At 31.9% G+C, this 20,448-nt stretch overlaps 1 protein-coding gene across 1 annotated transcript in view; it reads left to right on the top strand.

Annotated features, from left to right (window-relative positions):
- Positions 1–20,296, top strand: part of LOC126773815 (putative inorganic phosphate cotransporter) — a 31,482-nt gene extending 11,186 nt beyond the window's left edge. Inside the window, exons 2-11 of the mRNA XM_050495011.1 lie at positions 9,715–9,845; positions 12,084–12,263; positions 15,101–15,239; positions 15,323–15,549; positions 16,213–16,362; positions 16,701–16,833; positions 16,986–17,110; positions 17,552–17,671; positions 17,927–18,059; positions 18,812–20,296. Of these exons, the coding sequence (XP_050350968.1) occupies positions 9,715–9,845; positions 12,084–12,263; positions 15,101–15,239; positions 15,323–15,549; positions 16,213–16,362; positions 16,701–16,833; positions 16,986–17,110; positions 17,552–17,671; positions 17,927–18,059; positions 18,812–18,879 (1,406 nt within the window). The 3' untranslated portion in view covers positions 18,880–20,296. The remainder of the gene's footprint in view (positions 1–9,714; positions 9,846–12,083; positions 12,264–15,100; positions 15,240–15,322; positions 15,550–16,212; positions 16,363–16,700; positions 16,834–16,985; positions 17,111–17,551; positions 17,672–17,926; positions 18,060–18,811) is intronic.
- Positions 20,297–20,448: the final 152 nt, after the last annotated feature.

A 20,448-nucleotide genomic window follows, 5' to 3' on the forward strand; every position in this document is an offset into this window, starting at 1 on the left:
CGAAAGCCGGCTTGCTCTGGGGGCTGGAACTCGTCAAGTCGTCTGGCGAGACGGTTCGTGACGACTCTTGAGAACAGCTTATACACGTGACTCAGGAGGGAGATTGGTCTGTAGTTTCTCAAGAGGGTTTTATCACCTTTCTTGAAAAACAGTACCACCTCACTCTCGCTCCACGTTTCCGGGGTCTTGCCATGTTGGATGACGGAATTAAAGGGGCTTGCTAGCTCTTTCAGGAGTCCCGCCTGCCTTAAGCAACTCTGTTATGATTCCGTCATCTCCCGGAGCTTTGTTGTTTTTAAGCTGTTCTAGAGCCGCCCTAATCTCGCCTTGGTCAACGACCGGGAGCTCCTCGGAGTAATGGCGCATAAGAGGGGCGCGCTGGTCATCAATACTGATTCCCACGGGTTTATCCGATCTTGAAGAGAACAAGTGCTCATAAAACCTCTCTACTTCTCCGACAATCTCAGGCCTAGAGGTAACGACCCCACCATTCTCAGTTTTAAGTTTTGTCAGACGCGGCCTCCCAAACTTGCGAGCGAACACTTTCGATCCCCGATTTTGCTCAATCGCAGCCTTGATGGCACGGGTATTGGAGCGTCGGAGATCGCGTCGCGTCAGCGTTTTTATTGTTCGGTTTAAGGCCTTATCTGACAAAAACGATGGTAGTTCTCGTCGTTTTCTCATGAGCTCGAGTGTCTCAGCAGAGAGTTCTGGTGCGTTGTCTCTTCTCTGTGGCGGAAAACACTTGCGGGATGTGTTTTGCAGTATTTTGACCAGCGTGTCGGTTTTCTCATCAATGCTGTTTAACGTTGTAACACTACAAAGATACCAGAATGATCTCGAGCTGATCCTGATAGTTGTCGTCGTCACGTCTACAAAAGCCCTGTAGGTCAAGGTCAGCACGAAGTTCACGCTTATTTGGAGAGGTAAAAAGAAATATAATAAATTTCTTAAAAAAATATATTGCTATTAGTCTCTTAGATGATCTTTTTAGGTGTTGGTTTTTATTTGTGTGTATGTATGAGTTTAAAATATTACGTTAAGCATTTATTATGTATCACATAAAAAATTAAACTAAAAACGATCTGGTTCAAGAGACTTTATGCAAGAACGCTTCTGTGACGTCGAAATTCCTTGAATTTTACATCTCGTCGATATTCAGTCATCTAACATAGCAGCGCGTTGAAATCTTCCCCATATTTGATATGCAAAACATAACATTTATATACAATTGGAAAAAAGGCACCTGCATGAAACTTAAAGCAAAGTATCTTAAAAGATATATTTTATTACACAAATAAAAGGCGTGGATACAGTCGAAAGAATTAATTATATTCAGATAGTCACAAAAATATTAGGGATTAGCTATTATTTCCAAAAAAATTACAGTTAAATAATGTTATTGTCTCTAGGCCAGCTTCTCTAGCGTGCTGTCTGGATTATTTTGTGGGTAACTGATCCGCGACCCGTGTCGATCGGGTGAGTCGTACCGTAATTTCTCAATAAATGGACAATCTAACGCAAAAAGTCTTATCAAATCTGACTGGTAGATCTTTAAAGTCTCAATAATTCCAACATATCAACTCTTCGGCTTTATTTAATACTGTATTTTATAAAATGTATAAAATTGGTTGCTTACAGATGCTAAATAGCCCTCTAATATGAATAAATTAACGAGTAGACTAAGCTCTGCGGCATTTGCCAATAAATATTTTTGATTATTTGATGTCGATACGGTTCGCCTGACTTATTTCAGAATTATTTCTTAGAAATTTGTTTTGATGGGTAATGTCATTTTAGGGTAATTTAGCCGATGTCATTACGATAGCCCTCTTAGGGTAAACTTATTATATTTCATGAGCCGTTAATTTTATTTAAGAAATAATTTAAATTTAATGCTTATATATCACGTAAAAAATTCAAGTTTTTTTTTAGAAATTGTTTCGAATAAGTTTAAAGTTGTTCCGTTATTCGAATGTGTTATTCGACCTAAAAGTATTAACAATTATTTGGTTTAGTTATATGATTGGTTTGCTTCTTTCTTTGATCCCTTAAACAATTATCTCACAGAATCGTAGAAAACGTTCAGAAATACTCAATATCAAAATTAAACATGAAACCTTCATCTATTTCGCAGTCGGCTAATTATTCATCTACATAATAAATCTATGAAACGGTTTAAAAATTTAGCCCAAGATTTGTAGTCAGATATGGTATTGCTTTTTAAGTTTATTTATATAAACGTATTTCTTTATAACCAATCATTAGAACAGAGCAAAACTTGCTTGCCCAGGTAATAAATTATAATAATCATATTAGCATGTACTTTAGTGCAAACAATTTTAATAATTAAGAAGTTAAGAATGGTCGTCAATTTTCAATTTATACAAAATTAAAATATGCAACTATTATAAAAAGCAATATCCTGACTGACTGCCAAGCTGCGAAGTGTCAGTTCCGATATGAAGCGTCAGGGTCGTAGTCAGTAATAAGAATATTTTAAAATATTTTAATTGAATATAAATTGAAAGTGTACGGTTTTGTCAATTGAACGCCAGAACCAATTGACCTTCCGTCACGAAACGTTAATAATATTTATTTGCTGAAAGACTAAAACAGGAAATTAAAATAATGAATAGTTTAAATTAGCAAGTAGGTGCATTGTTAATATAAGTTTGTGGGTGAACACTGAGAATTACATGTAAAAATTTTAAAATTGACTAAAATTTCCCTTAATTTTTTTTGGAAAAATGAAACCTCTTAAGAAGTAAATTAAAAAATCACATCTTCTATGTAAATAAATTATTTTACTTTATTCTATTTTAAATTCTTCTTGAACATTCTGTTATAGAAGACACTCTTGAATCGTATAAGATGTGATTCTCAGATACTTCAAATTTCAATGCGAAGTTTATAGTACTACTTTATGACGTCGCTAGTTGGAAATAGTATATAATATTGTTTACTTTATCATAATTTTATGATATAATAAATGTTTTTTTACGTCGGAAGCACTTTCTTTTTATCACTAATTCTTTTGATGTGACAAACGGCATGTCATGCTTTTCGCTGCCACTCTCTACTCTCTTTTGTTTGCATTACTTAACGAAAATCGAGATACTTATTTTACTCCATATGAATTATTGGTTTCTTTTATTTAGAAATCCTTTCCATAACCATCAATTTCGATGTTTCACATCAACCCGGTATTGAAATCGCCACTTTTAATAAATATTTTAAGCTTCGGAAATCACGCTTCATTGGTAACACTTAAGAAAATATATGACGTTTGACCTCCTCAAGTTAACTGTGACACTTTCGGTTTAGAATTTATATTAAGAACGAAATCTTGTGAAACGTTATAAGCTATTTGTTTTGTTAATTGCGTTTAAATCGATCTCAATAATTTCAAGTGTTATTGAATCGGTTATAACGTTCGGAGTATTAAGTGCAGATATTATCAACGATAACAATGTAATAAATAAACAGTAATTTAATAAATATGATATCATATGTTTTCACAACAAATCTTTTTTGGACTGGTGAAGACAACACTTAATTTTTTTTTGCTTAGTGATCGTATCTAATTCTTACAAAATTATCTATCAATAATGTGAATAAATAAAATATTGTCGTAATAAAAGGCTTCAATTGAGTTAAAATTTAACGTAAAATTGTCTACGTATATTATTGAATGTCTAAAAATGATTATCACAATAAAAAGGATATAATAGCTTCGACTCCATATTAGTAAACACATTAGCGATATGAGGAATGCCTTACGTGTGACAAAAACAATATCTATTGAAACAAGCGAATATAAAGACATAGGTCTTTATGCTTGTAAAGCTTTTCTATGCTCTCAATAATCAAAGTAATATGTACATAGCTCCACGTTATTTAAGAATTTATAAAATGTTTTTAATTCACAATATTTTGCGCATTTGCTTTCTGAGTATTGTTTTATTGTCGTTGCTACATTATAATTATTTATTCAATTTATTATGTACATGTTTATATTATAAAAAAACGTGGCTGTAACGGGACGGTCGGCAGATGTGAAATATTGAAATTGATGGTTAATGAAATTATTTTCAATTAAATACTATATAAATAATCAATAAATAATAAAGCCGAGATGACCCAGTGGAAGAAAGTGTGAATAAGGCGACGATCGTGGGTTCAAAACTAGGCAAGCACCATTGAATTTTCATGTGCGTAATTTGTATTTATAATTCATCTCGTGCTTGACGTTGAAGGAAAACATCATGAGGAAACCTGCATAAGTCTAATTTCACTGAAATTCTGCCACATGTGTACTCCACCAAGGTGGAGCCTCTTCCCGTCAGGTTAGTCTCATGCCCGTTTACCCCTCTTACATAAAATATACTCTAAGTTTAACTTGACGCTTACCTACGGGTTAAGCTGAGTGGAAAATTTCCTAAAGAGTTCTTATTTTTTATACAAGCAATCGAATTAATAATTAATCATTTAGTTTGACGTTTCTAAGGCGATTCAACGAAATACGTCCCTACTCGAGTTTAACATTCTATTTGTAGTTCATTCTATATTAATGAAGTTGTTGTATTTTAACGTCTTATTTTAAAAGTCACATAACCTAAAGCCACTGAAACTTAATAGGGAATTTTCCGAGAAAATCCAAACGTATTTTATGGTAGAAATATTTCATTATAATGAACCTCTATTTGATATTTATTGTTTTATCTAATTTTAGTGCTTTCATTTATAATATAATAGGTATATATCGTAACTCAACTAATTTTATAATTGACGGCGAATAGTTTTATCGTGAGGAAACCTTGACCGAATTAACCTGCATTGGAATAGTACAGTGTTAGCGAAATATACTGTCTGTCTGTGAGCAGTATAAGTCCTTAACAAAAGAAGCCTTCGCAGCAGTGTGATAGTAACAAAGAGTTAATATCACATAATTTTTCATAAAACAGATAATATGGTTTCGTTACAAAATGCTTTGCAAATCATATATTATTTAGATACTTATCTATATTATATTGCAATGTTTCTGTAACGTTATCTTTTGATAAATATTTTTTTATTATACCGCTTTTGATATCAATATTATTAACACGATATTTCAATTTAATTAAGTAATATTTTTTATTAAATACTTTCTAAATGAAAATATAATTTAATTGTAAATTAATGTCATAAATATTTGGTTAAAACGAATGATATCAATTACATTTAAACGCTAACTAAATACAGAAAGGTCATTGGTCACTTATTACGTCATCAACTACCTTCAATCAATTACTATTAAGATAAAAGTCAGATTAGATTTCTAGTGATAAACGAATGCATCATAAATAATTCATTAATAAGTAACAATTCAGAGCTGCACACTGAAAAACGTTTCATATCAAACCTAAAGTTTTAATTCTTATTATTTTATACGTAAATTATGTATATACGAACGCTGTTTCTTTATTTGATAATATATATTGATATGGATTTACATATATTATAGTTATCAATGTTAATTTTATTATCAATTTCCAGTCAGTAATTCCTTTAAAACTCGTTTGCGTGACACGTTGTTCGTTTTTAAGAATTTAAAAATGGTTTACACAACGAAACATAGAAACAAACATGGAAATAGTTTAATTAAAGTTGAAGGAGATGTCACGCTTCAACAAAAACATCAATCAAAGAGTAATTTTGAAGGTAAAGTTTATTCTTTAACTATTAATCATCCCACAGCTGGGAAAAAGACTTTGACAAAGGTTTAAAGTTTATCCCACCACGGTTCTATTTTCTGAGATTGTTAATACTACCAAGTGTTTATTCAAGGGGTTTCGATCCCAGTTTGAATTTGCAATTTTAATCATGATTCCACGTATTTCATTTTCTAATTTTTCCGTTTTATCAGAAATTTAATTGAGGCTTAACGAGGATTTTTTACAACAATCGCAATTTTTTTAAAACTAGTATTGTTTATTAGATTCGCTTAAGTAAATATGAATATGGTACGATATCTGGGGTTTTGTTTAACATCGTTTGTATATTTTTTATGTTCTATAATTAAGTGCCTTCGTTAAGTTTTACGTTGGATATAAGATAGAAACGAGTTGATGTATTTTTTTTTGTAGAAATATGTAACATATTGAGGCAAGCAAAGCTCGGAAAACATATAAAATAAGTAGTCCTTCGCTGGAACTCTTTATCTCATCGGACTATAATAATAAGGGATTAGAAAGAACATCTGCGTTCGCGCACATACGTCATACTTTTGCTCAGTTATATATCCTCTATTATAAATGACTGTCGGAATCGATCATAAAAGTATACAAAGGAAAGGGTGCAATGCAACGGAGCAAGCTATTCTGTAAAAAGTAACTTCATATACTTCTTAATTGATTAAAAATAGACTTTTGGTAATATGCTAATTTGATACTTATAACCTTCTAAGCTATAATTATTATGATCAATATCGTATATCTGATATTTCATTATCGTGTCTGCAGTGAGTTTCTTAAAGAATAGCCCTACAGTACGTCATGATTAAATGAAACAGGACGTTTAATTTGATTTTTTTTATAGAATAGAAAGGCGGACGAGCATATGGGCCACCTGATGGTAAGTGGTCACCAACGCCCATAGACATTGGCATTGTAAGAAATGTTAACCATCGCTTATATCACCAATGCACCACCACTAGTGTAATTACACTGGCTCACTCACCCTTAAAGCCGGAACACTACAATACCAAGTACTGCTGTTTTGCGGTAGAATATCTAATGAGTGGGTGGTACCTACCCAGACGAGCTTGCACAAAGCTCTACCACCATTAAATTATTTTAATGTTAAAACAACTTAGCGCTCGCTACACGATAACTAATTGAGACTTCGAGCGTCAGACGAATAAGTGTAAGATTTCGAGCGATTTCGAGCGAGCATGATGTCCCTGTAACATTTGTTACTGACACGATTCTCAATCAATTCTCGTGAGTACCATTTTTTTATGCTTACTTATGTTATATAAAGTTTATTCGCATTGTTTATTTCGTGAGAAGAATTGTTTATATGGAAACTCGTACATCTGTAATTATGTAACAATTTTTTTATCTCTAATTACAGAAAAAACTATTTGCATGTTATAAAATAACTTTGAATGATTGCTTTTACGTTGGAAGTGTACAAAAAAACTATTTAAAGTGACGTCGTGTCATTGTTCTTTATTTTTCCTAATATTAATCTACATTTATCTCGATAATACATATACTTTCTGTTTTTTTGGTAAAACTTTATATAAACAATTGGCTTAGAAACAGCCGATTAACCTACTGCTGCGCCAAGGCTTCGTCTTGGATTATAGCTTCTTACACGAGGCTGTTTCAAGACGGATAGGTAGATACATATGTGGAAGATATTCATCCAAAGCTTGTATGTATAAAAAAGTAGGATCCTCACCTCAGGCGAGCACGTTTATATAAATATATCGTAGCGGTTAGTTACAAAAATGTGTCGTATGCTAACATTATTATATGCGGCAGACAATTTCGCCTCACTCAGTTCATGTAATCATTAACGTTTAACATAATATAATCTCGCTTTATACCTGAGGACAGAACATTACATAACATGTACTCGTATATAACCAAAATATAAATGCTATTCTTGTCACTGTTCCAAGAATTTTTTATCAAAGAATAAATTTAAAGCTCATGTTAAAGAAACATGAGCACATAAGGCGTATTATACGATATTATATAGATGATCATATTTAATAGTTTTCGTTGATTATTAAATAATTTGATCGTGTGTGATTATTATATACATTACATGATTTAAGAAAAACGTAACAATTGAGCTTCCGTTTCTTATCGGTATAATCTACATAGTGACGAAACTTTAAATTCAATTTATTAGTAAGTTTTTAAGAACCCATGTAAAATATACATATGGTTTTGGTTTTGATTTGATTTTTAAGTTAAATTTACTTGTACAGATATATATTATATTAATTATATAGCGGCCAGCTCATATTTATTTTAGAAACTATCGAGTAAAAAACCACCGGATGTTAAGTGTTAAGTGTTAAGTTTTTATAATAAAAATATACTTAATTTGTTAAAAGACATCATGTTCTTTGATTTAAATTCGTATTTATTTAAAGAAGTAAAAGTAAGTAACAGCCTGTAAATGTCCCACTGCTGGGCTAAGGCTTCCTCTCCCTTTTTGAGGAGAAGGTTTGGAGCTTATTCCACCACGCTGCTCCATTGTGGGTGATGGTGGAATACACATGTGGCAGAATTTCGATGAAATTAGACACATGCAGGTTTCCTCACGATGTTTTCCTTCACCGAAAAGCACGAGATGAATTATAAACAGAAATTAAGCACATGAAAATTCAGAGGTGCTTGCCCGGGCTTGAACCTACGTTCATCGGTTAAGATTCACGCGTTCTTACCACTGGGCCATTTCGACCTTATTATATTATATTTATTAGGTTTCTTTAATTATTTAAATAATAAAAAAATTAACGATCGTTGACCTGGACTTTAAAACACCGAATTGTTAAAATAAAGCAGATTCTATTATGTGTTTCATTTGGAGCTCATAATATATTACTAAAACAAATAATGTGAACGAATCCTAACATAATACCGTTGTTTAATGGTCGTAACACATACAAGATGAATGGACGCTGTAGTGCATGTGATCGATACGTTAGTAATGGGTCGCGGGTACGTGACTGGCTTTGTTACGACTTTCAATGTTTATATGACGCACGTAGTTTACAATGAAAATGTTTTATGAATTTTTATTGGCCTTAATGGTATTCATTTTGGAGTCAAAATAATCATATTCATTACTGTTTTTGATAAGAGTTGAGCTAATGATAAGCAGACACCACTACCCATAATTGCCGCCGTAAGAAATATTAACCATTCCATACATCACAAACACGCCACCAACCAAGAGAAGTAAAATGTTATGCTCTTATACCTGTAGTTACACTGGCTCGCTCTGGTTACTATCGCGTACTGTTGCTAAAACTACATAACCTTAAATGGCAATATTTAAGTTCATAAGTGTTTAAAATTAATATATTTGTTTTGTTAATGATTAATCACTTGTGGCAATAAAACTAAATTATAGTTCTCGTTATATTTTCCCCTTTTTTGAACATTTCATGTTACTGTGAGTTCTCTCATAAATATGTGCTATCGCTGACTATAATAAGCCATATCTTAAAAATATGCAACATATGGATATGCATCTATAATAGTTTATGTTTGAAACTACTAGTTACATACGTTTATCACATCTATGTATCTCAATATATGTAATTCTCAGACTCAGTCCGAGTCTCGATACAATCATTACAGAAAGCGTTAATTAATTATACACCTAAAACTACCGTATGAATTATTCCGTCCATTGGTGAAAACCGTATGAAAATTTGGTTCGTTCGATAGTTTTTGAATCTGTATAAGGCAGATGCAGCGCGGGACTTTATAATATGTAGTGATTTTATATGAAACGTTCATATTAAGCGACTTAGTTTTTGCTTGAATAAAAACGCTTTGTCTACCCGTGGATTATATGTGGATTGATTGTAAATTAAGCAGACATTCACAATAAAGACAAATGTTTAAATATGTTATATTTAGTAATGATTACACAATTATAGAAAATAAATGTATTTTTTTTTTCATTTCGTTTCAGATAAACTTATAGGGATGCGTCACATTGTAGTGTTTCTTCTCTTCTTGGCAACGACAATCTCCTACGCTACAAGGGTCAGCATGAGTGTGACCATCCTCGGAATGACTAAAGCCAATCAATACGGCTTTCCTGTGAGTATTCATTTCATATTATAAGTGTCTAATTATATTTAATATACGTTTTAGTAATTTAAAACTAGAAGGCGGTAGCTAAAAAAATATTTTCCATATACAAAGTTAGATTTTAATAAATGGTTATGTGTTCTGGGATAAAATTTCTAGATTTATAGATCAATACATAAACGATATACTTACCCTTAAAACTCAAAAGACTAGCTGACTAAACACATAGTATGTTGATGTTTAGGGGTAGTATAATTGATGAGAGCCGAGCTCTTTGGAATACTTGATTCTTAGCGGTTGCGATTTCCAACCCGGAAAGGGGTTTTCGTGTGCTTAATTCGTGTTTGTAATTCACCTTGTGCTCGGCGTGAAAATAAACCTCTTGAGGAATCCTTCATGTTTACGTGAGCATTTACAAGCTGTTACATCACTTTTACTAACATACATATTTATACATATATTAATGCGAATATAAAACAATTGAATAGAAATAAGTAAAATTGAAGTATGTATCTGTAATTTATTTATTAATTATACGCTACTGCTTCTACCGAATATTTTTTTTTTATTTTTATAATTTAAATAAGTGTATGTGTTAAAATGGCAAATTTGGAAGGATTTCTGATTTAGATTTGCTTGTATATTAATATTTAAAGCAACACAAAATAAACAGATCTTTATAAGAACATTAAAACGCATAGAATCAACCACTCAAGTTATTAACAATAAATAAAAATGGAGTTGAAAATACAAACATTTCGAACGTTTGTGTTAAAAAAAAGTATACGAAATAATCTGAATCAACTTCCGGATAATAAAGGCGTCTGAATTGCATGTATTGCAGCGAAACTGATACGATATTTGATTTTTTTCATTCTCAGAACGAAATAGGCGATCGCCAATAAAATGACACGAATGAAATGAAATTTTGCATAAAAGCACTTCCAGGCTAAAATGAAACAATTTGTGTTTGTTTTTTAGAAAGAATAACTAGTTCAAATACATTTGCTTGCAATTTAAGGGCCCAATGTCAAAATTAACAATTTATTTACAATTGTAGGTAAATTTCCCACTGCTCGACAAATGCTTCTCCTTTTTAGGTGAAGAATCATTTGCACGGTAGTCGAGGCGGTAAAGAGGCATGATTTCATCCGACACGTATACTTTTCCTTACGATTTTTTTATGTTATAAGTAGCGACGAGCGAATGGGCCACTTGATGTTAAGTGGTCACAACAGCCTATAGATATTGGCAAAATAAGATAAGTTTGTTTTAGTTTTGTTAAATACCAAATAAGAAATATTTGGGATTTTACAAAACTGAAACAAACATATTTTATGCTATCGCTTCTATCGAATAATTTTTATAGTACAGTAGAAGAAGTAAGGAATATTAAACATTCCTTACATCACCATACCAATCTTGGGAACAAAGATACCATGTCCCTTGTTCCTGTAGTTCCACTAGTTCACTCTTCCTTCAAACCGGAACCCAATAGGTATTGCTGTTTAGCGGTAGAATATCTGATGAGTGGGTGTAGGTATACACAAACAGGCTTGCACAAAGCTCTACCACCAGGAATAATTATACACACAAATTAATTTATTAAGTATTTTGATCTTTTTGAAATATTTAATATAAAGTTCTAGAAAATGTAAAATTTCGTAAACAACAAAAATCCTCGTTGAAGAATCCAATTAAACAGAAAGAAATATTTTCGAACGTTTTATATTACTTAAAATGCTTTTAAATATTTATTATAAAAATAATAGCTTGTTTCGAAATGTTCTTAAAATTATAATATAAAGAATAAAATAAAAGAATATTAAAGAAATGAGAGGCTGATGTTCAATTTCCATCAATGGGATACATAATATTGCTTTCTCTCGTATTTTGGAAACAATCAATTTCTTTACCATCGAATGAATTTTAATCCATCGTAATCGAAAAGGGCAGTATCGCAAGTATTATTAATATTGATAAAATCAATAAATTCATATGAACTTTTCATATAAATGTTCACATACAATATAATGTGTACCTATGTGTTAAGAACAATCTCCTTCATAATTATTTGATTTTGAGCGCCACAAAAAGCTTAGTTTGTTGTGTATATTTCACTAAATTAATTTGAAATTATCCGCCATACTGGCCTACATATTATACATAAGAGTAACTTATTATTATAAAATATATATATATATATATATATGAATCATAAAAGGGTACAAATCTGTATTTTTCCAGGTCTTCGATTGGAGTCAAAGTATCAAGGATATGATACTCTCGTCTTTCTTCTGGGGATACATCATACTGCAGATCCCAGCTGGTATGCTGACGGGACGATTCGGTGGCAGGCTGCTTATTTTCGTTTCCATGGCTGCCACTGGTCTTCTAAACCTTATCGTTCCATTTACTGCGAATGTGGTAAGTTTTATTCTTAGTCAGTGTCTTAGTGAGTTTCTTGTCGGATTTGCTTGATATAATCTACATTGTGGTGTGATAGTAGATTTAAATTCAAACATAAACTCAAATTAATTTATTTAATGATACAGAATTACTTTTGCATTTATAATATTAGTATAGGTGATGCGATACAATTTAGGTATTTATCAACTAAGTTTTTGTGCATTGCATTCGTTTAGACTTTACTAATCCCATAAACAAGTAAAATTTCAAACTGTATTTGATATTATCAACTGATTTATATTTAAATACAAAATGAAGTTCACGTTTTTCACGTCAATAGTCTAAATTTAAAGCGGTTGGAACTGCGAATTGCAGCTTCTTTTATAATATAATATTACATACTAAAACCTTCTTTGAAATGAGCTGCACCTTCTGGTACAAGGTAATATATATGTATATTGGTTTAGTAGTTTTTCAGATACGCATTGTAAGAAAATCTCTCCTCAGTTGTTAGTATATTGATAAGTATTTGTATCAGAGTCAGATACGAGATGCAGCTGATCCAAATACTCCATCATGGTTTTTAGCGTTCACAAATATTCAGTTCGTGAGCGTAGAATATTAACACGTTAATCTTGTGTATAAAAATCACTGTAATACTTTGACTAAGGTATTTTACCTAAAATATATTTGTGATGAAATTTTTGAACTTGAAAATAAGAATAAATTAAAAAGCTGTATGTTCCTGTTGGAATTCCTTAAAGGCCGGCAGTGTTACAGGTGTGTGGCGATGGTAGTCCTGTTTCATCAGGTGGGTCTCAAAAAAAAGTGCAGCACGTTTTCGCTTATTTATTTGTTTCGACTTTTATTGCTCCTAAACATCAGCATATTTTATCATATAACATTCGTTTATAAACGAGCTATATGAAGCACAAAAGTTTTTTTTAAATTGCAATGATGTTGCCAGAGATTAACGCGGTGAAACAGATACTCTCCAGCTTCCAATATTTGTACATATTTTTTGCTCAAAATGTAATTGGATATTCATAGTATAGTTACCGGGCATGAAGTAAATGATAAATAAACAGAATCGAAGAACATAAATGCTCAATGCTGCTTAAGATCTATGCGTTCTACTCAATGAGCTAACTGAACTTCCGTTAAAAATGTATTTGCAAAATTGTTAACCTTATCATACCAAATATTGATTCAAGTGAGAATTTGTTTAAAACTGCGCATTACATGCTATGATTTAATCTTTTAAATATTTGTTTATGTATTTTTACTACATACCTTTGTGGAATGTTATCTTTAAGACATATTTTCAATCTCAAAGTCAGAATCAAAATCTTTAATCAATATAGAAGCAATTCACCTGTTTTGTGTTAAAAATCTACCACAGATTAGGAAAAAATACGGATCTGAGGAAATCTTTTACTTTTTTTTAACTTTGCGGTATTATATATTTAATAAAATACTAAAAAAATATTATTTTTAAAGTTCATGTTCATATTATTTTAAAAATATCTACACTATCTAGCCGTATTTATCTTTAGCAAAGAAACATATATTTACATTTTTTTTATTTAGCAATAGGCGTGCGTAGTTTTAACGTTCTCTTTTTGTTGGATATCGTTGTAAAAATATTGTTAGGTTCTCAAACCTAATGTAAAAACTGAATGGTATACCCAATGGATAGATCAAGATGATAGACACGTCAGAGCGTTACGGTAGCATGCGCAAGCGATCCCGTGGCGCACCTTGTTAAGGAAAAGGGTACCGCTGGTTTTTAGTGGGTATTTCCGATGTTCGGCGTGCACTCGGCATCTAGGATTCCGGCGAGCCCACAGCTCTACTGTTCCCGTAGGGGAAACGCGTAATGCGTTTTTCCAGCGTTAAAAAAATGGACATGGCAGACACTGTGACATTTTTTTTATTATTATATATAAACATTATTAAGAAATATTTTATACTTTAACATTAACAGAAACTTCATTGAGTAGCAGTTATTTAAATGTATTTTAATAATATCTTATTGAGCGGGGAGACGCAGGGTTGTAGTGTGTTTTAGACACAGTGAGCGGAACAGGAGTATGATTAAAGTCGGCTTCTGGATTTATTCTGTATAAGAAGGCTATTTCGTAGAAAAGATTTAAACTACGCATTTAATATTTTTGTTATTTTTATCACTTTTTTATACGTATTATATTTTTTTTATGTTAATTTTAACAACATGTTTTTTTAACTGTAACTTTGCATTTGCAATATTTATTACGCAATTAATTTAGCTTATCGTATAAAAAATATCAGCCTTCAAGCCTAAAAGACAATAAGTCCTAGACATTAATTTAAAACTCCAATCAATTTTAATCGTAAGAAAAAACATTTAATACTATTAAACGGAGCTGCGACTGATCGAGACAAATTCGTATAATTTGTTAAATAGGCTTTCAATCAACCCTTTTAAATTACTACCCCTATTGTTACACGCAATCGATTTTCAAGTTATAAAAGTAAAAAAAGTCTGCGCAATAATATATCTTAAAATGCCTCTTAAATATCTCGTTGATTCATCATTGCTAATTAAAGTATAGGTACTTGTCACCAGTTTTTAACAGAACATGTAAAGTTTTTCTTTGAAAATTTTGTACACACATAAATACACTATAACATAAATATCATTAGGTTGTCAAATAACAAAAATATATATAAAAATGATAAACTAATACGAGGCGCCTTGTTTATTTTACTTACCGTGTTATCGCATGTTAATAAAATTCAACTATTGTTTTACTTTTAACAAATTTGATCCATTTTCTATATACACCTTAATTTTTCAATTTTATTATTTCTAGGGAGATTGGAAGGCAGTAATCGGGTGCAGAATAGCAATGGGTCTATTTCAAGGTTTACTTTACCCGAGTCTTCATGGTCTGTTAGGTCAATGGGCACCGATCACAGAAAGGAGTCGAATGGGCACTATCGTATACTCAGGTAATATCTTACTTCATATATTTAAATGATCGCATTATTTTTTCAATTTATTTTATATTTACATTTGCATTTATTATCATCAGGTGCTATATTAGGTACAATTATCGAAATGACGATTGCTGGAGTGTTATCTGATAGTCAGTGGGGCTGGCCTTCGGTGTTCTATGTGGCTGGTGTGACCTGCCTGGGCTGGTCCGTTCTCTGGTTCATATTTGGCGCTTCAAATCCTGGTGAAAGCAAATGGATCACAAAGGAAGAAATGAAATACGTACAATGTAATACTGGTCCTACAGATGCAAATGAACAAAAGGTAAGATTTAACAATACTGAACTATAACCTATAAACATTTTAAGGATATTTAGAGCCGAACTGGTCCAGTTGTTAGAACTCGTGAATCTTAACCGATGATCGCAGGTTCAAACCCAGGTGCACCTCTGAATAATCCATCTCGTGCTCGACGGTGAAGGACAACATTGTGAGGAGACTTGGGTGTATCTAATTTCACTGAAATTTTGCCACATATTTATTCATTAATCAGCAATGAAGCAGCGTGGCGAAAAAAGCTCCGAACCCTTTCCTCATAAGGAGAGGAAGCTTTAGCCCAGCAATGGGACATTAGCACTTTACTTTCATTTTTGTATTCATCGTTTGTTCATGTGCGATGACGTTTTTGTGATATATAGAATATACTCGAACTATCTTATCATAAAAACAAAAGTAGGGTTTGATTACAGTAATTGACAGTGTTATTATATAATATACATCAGTTTCTTGTAAAAAAAGTGTATTAAATATTACAAAATTAAAATCTTAAACAAAAAAAAGGGAATTTGAATAATTATCGGAGTTTATAAAAGGTGTGGAGAAATAAAATTAACTACGATAACTTACTACTTCATAACAAACCTTCCAAGTTCCAATCAATTGGTTTACTAGAATTTTTGTCTAATTTTTCTAATGTCTTAATTTCAGAAAATGCCAGTACCTTGGAAAGGTATTTGGACATCTTTACCGTTCTGGTCGATTTTGCTCGCTCACAGTGGACAAAGTCTTGGTTTTTGGACTTTGCTAACTGAAATGCCCTCATACATGGACCAAGTTCTAGGTGTCGATATAAAGAGTGTAAGTATTATCATTAACGAAATAATGTAACCTTTAAGGTTTGAACCAGTAAATATAAAAAGAGTATTATTAAAAGCAATGCATTGGCAATTTTATTCCAAATGTTCATTAACTGTGTTATCAACGTAGATAGAATTTTTGCCAGCTTTTAAATCCATCATGGCTCTTCGAGCCATCTATCAACTGAGTATGTAAACGCTTCAATCAGACGTTTGATGGGAAACGAACCTACCAGCAGGGATATTAGTTACCTTCTTTCGTGCAGCGTACACACTGAAATGACTTGATGATGTTGGTGAATACTATTAGAGTATAACTTTTTTTTTTTCATTTCACAGAGCGGTTATCTATCAGCACTGCCATACGTCGCCATGTATATACTCAGTTTTATATTCAGCTGGACCGCTGATTTCCTCGTAAATAGAAATCTCGCTTCTCTTGCCACGACGCGGAAAATCTTTAACACCATTGGTAAAATTCTTGAATATTTTTACCTTTCACATATGAACATCATATCAAGTTTTTGCAATCATATTTTATTATAAACATTCTTTTATAGAAATTTACTCATTCCATTCCATCTCTTTTTTAGTAATGAACGTTTTTTGTTTCTTTGTTTGTAGCTTTTTGGGGTCCGGCTATAGCTCTCTTGGGTCTGTCGTACATTCCAACTGGTAATATACCTTTAGCTGTAGCATTGCTTTGTGTCACAGTGGGACTAAACGGTGCTCATTACGTTGGTTTCTTGGTAAGTCAAAATTGTATATATTTATGAAAAGGAATGGAATATGCTCCAATTATAATCTCCCTAATCGATATATCTTGATATATCTTGTCGGTAATAGTTAGCTATTTTGAAAATGATGTTATTTTTTTATAGCTTTCTTACGTTATCCTAAAACGACATACTATTAAGTCTACGAAACATAATTTTGCTATAGATATAGATATACATATACATATATTATGTATTGCTATTTTAGTATTTGTTGCTACTAGTCTGTTGCGAATTAGTAACTAGGGCACATGATATAACGTGGACACTGTAAGAAATATAACATGTTGTCCATTATAACGTTACTATCATTTGAAAAAGAAACTACACAGATAATAAAATATATTTTAGAATATTTATTTTTTACCGTCATATTTACAATACATTAGTGTTTTAATAAAATATTTGTCGTAGATCTCCCATATCGACTTGTCACCAAACTTTGCCAGCACTTTGATGGGAATCACTAATGGCTGTGGTAACATCTTCTCTATCATGGCACCATTAAGTGTATCTGTTGTAGTTCAAGACGAGGTAAGCGGTCATTATTATATAAGCTTCATAGCCTTAGATTATGTGTCATTTGTTGTTGGATTTCGATTTTATACTATAATTAAAAATCGATTAAATTCTTTGATTATGAAGAAAAGAGATCAAATATTAGTCCAAGACTTTTAGGTATTCCCTCTGCATAAAATACCGATTTTTTTTAGAATCAATTCTTAATTGACATTTTCCCTGGTCACATAGGGTTATTAATGATTATAACTTATAACATATTATTTACAGAAAAACGCAGCGGACTGGAGAAAAGTGTTCTTCATATCGGTTGCATTTTATTTCCTGAGTAACCTGTTCTTTATTCTCTTCATGTCCGGAAAAGTTCAGGACTGGAACGAGCCTAAACCAACAACTACAATAGGTAACTACCCAGTAAATAAATCAATATTAAAAGTAACAGTTGCACTGCATCTTAGACAAAATATAAATAAACACTTAGTACTGATATAGAACATTTACTTGATTCTAAAAAAAATAATAATAAATGATAATAGTAGAACTGAAACAAGCGTAGGCAACGTTGATAGTGTACCGCGTCGCGTGTTTTTTTGCACACAATGGGCTTGTGTCGATTTGCGCTCGCAGTAACATACTCACGTTATGTAAATGAAATACGAAACTTTCGCCTTGCTTTTGGTATTTTATAAAACTACCATATAATATACTTTTACTATATTTTAAGTCCGCCTAGTTAAAAAAGCAGCCCTGATGATTTCGATGGGTCGGCGGTAAAAGTAAATGTTCAAAATGGTGATTTGTCATAAAGACAACCGTTATATGTATATATAACGCATATATGCATATAAAATACACATGTCTGCCTAGTTGGTCTAACTAGGCAAGCATGTATCCTACATGCTTGGCTTGCTCAAGATCACGAGACTCCAACCAATAAAAGTTATCTAGTTTTTTCTCAAAAAAATCTCCATAGCGGCACGGAGCTTCGAAGTTGGAATTGTTTTTATAATCAGCTAGGCGCTCCATTGAGGCAACCCAGCACCTAGGATTCTATAAGCCTTATTAACTCCGGCTCTATCTCAGACATAACATACATAAAATATTTTTTTCAGTTAATATAATATTAAGTTTAATTCATCAAATTTCTTGTTACAGAGGATGGGGTTAAGTCTAAAAAGAAAAGCATTAAGAAGAAGGAAACGACAGGAGAACACAAATTCTGAGTGTTGAGGATACCGTGCTGCGAACGTTAATAAAACTAGTCATGATTGTTCAACTTGCGTGCTTAGAGTATTGTGATAATTCAGTGTTAGTGATAACTTGACTAATTTAGTGTAAAACCCATTCCAATGGCAGGAGGAGTAAAGATACGTAAACATCCTTGACCTTAACTTGACGTGACGTCATTGGTCGACATCTAAATGGTAGTTTTGAAGGTCAGCGAAGTTGCTATCGGTTCTTTGCAAGTAATAGTAAAGCAGACATAAGTAGTTAAATGGAAAAGTGTTGTGTTGTAAATAAATATATATATTAATTCTTAATTAATATGCTATTTGTAGTGGATAAAATATCGAAGTTATTAGCAAATCGCATGCAATATGTAAATCTAAGGTTTGTTTATCTTTATTTCATCTGTCATTGGAATATAGTGTAGTTTATATATTTATATTATAATATATTTATATTATAAAGTTGGAGAGATTGTATGATTGAATGCGCTTACCATCTCAGGAACTATTAGTTTGATTGAAAAAAATATTTTCGCTTTAGATTCCTTTATATGTTATATAATAATTATAGTGAAGTCAATATAAGCATTAAGCAAACATAAGCATTCTGTTGCTGGGCTAGAGCGCTGATCCGCCCAACATCCGCCAACCCTGGACGGTCACCGTGGTCTCTCGCCTCGGCCCGGAAGCGGTACACCTCTGCGAGCACCTCCGCCTGGAGTTCCCAGGAAGATGGTCCTACCTAGCCTCCGTTTTTAGGTCTTACTAATAGGACTACTCTCGAAGAAAGCGCCAAGATTGTGATAAGAAGTATGCGAATAGCTCAAACTACATTATTTGAGACTTTTTTGAATTCAAAAATTGCATTTAATGATCGTTCACAGTTTACCACGTATTTAAAAAACATTCCATGTTTGGTTATATTCGCACGTATTTCTGCGTATGTAGTTGTAAGAACAAGTGCGCAACAGGTATTCCATACAACTATATCCATTATAATATTATAGCGATCGGACAAATTAAACTGTCCGTTTTATAGGTCTTGTGTACGGTGTGAACATAACCTAAAGTAGCGTTACAAACGATCCTTTTGACCTTCCGCATGGATGTGCAATTAATTGTAAAATAACTTTTTAATTTATATTATTATTTAAAAGCAATTAATTTTAATGTAAGCTCATATATATATATATTTTAATTCCACGTCACCAAAGACATGTGATGTTTTAAATGTAAATAAAAATTGTATATTTAAATTATGTAATTTATTTTTTTAAATAATTTATGGAATATTTATTATAGATTTAATTTTAATTTACACTAAGACAATGATATTTTTAGTGAAATAAATATTATTTGTTTCTTTACTTGAAAATATTTTTTTATCTAAATATTGTTTTTGCAACTACTATTAATAATTCAGTTATAAAATAAGTAAATAAAATTAATGTTAAATATATAATATGTTTGTTTTATTTTTATTACTTAGTTATTACTATAGTTATTATAGTGCACGGGATGCGTTATATTGACACAATTCCGCAGACTTACAGAACCGTGATG

The sequence above is a fragment of the Nymphalis io genome, chromosome 15 (assembly GCF_905147045.1).
Source record: "Nymphalis io chromosome 15, ilAglIoxx1.1, whole genome shotgun sequence".
Taxonomy (NCBI): Eukaryota; Metazoa; Arthropoda; class Insecta; order Lepidoptera; family Nymphalidae; genus Nymphalis; species Nymphalis io.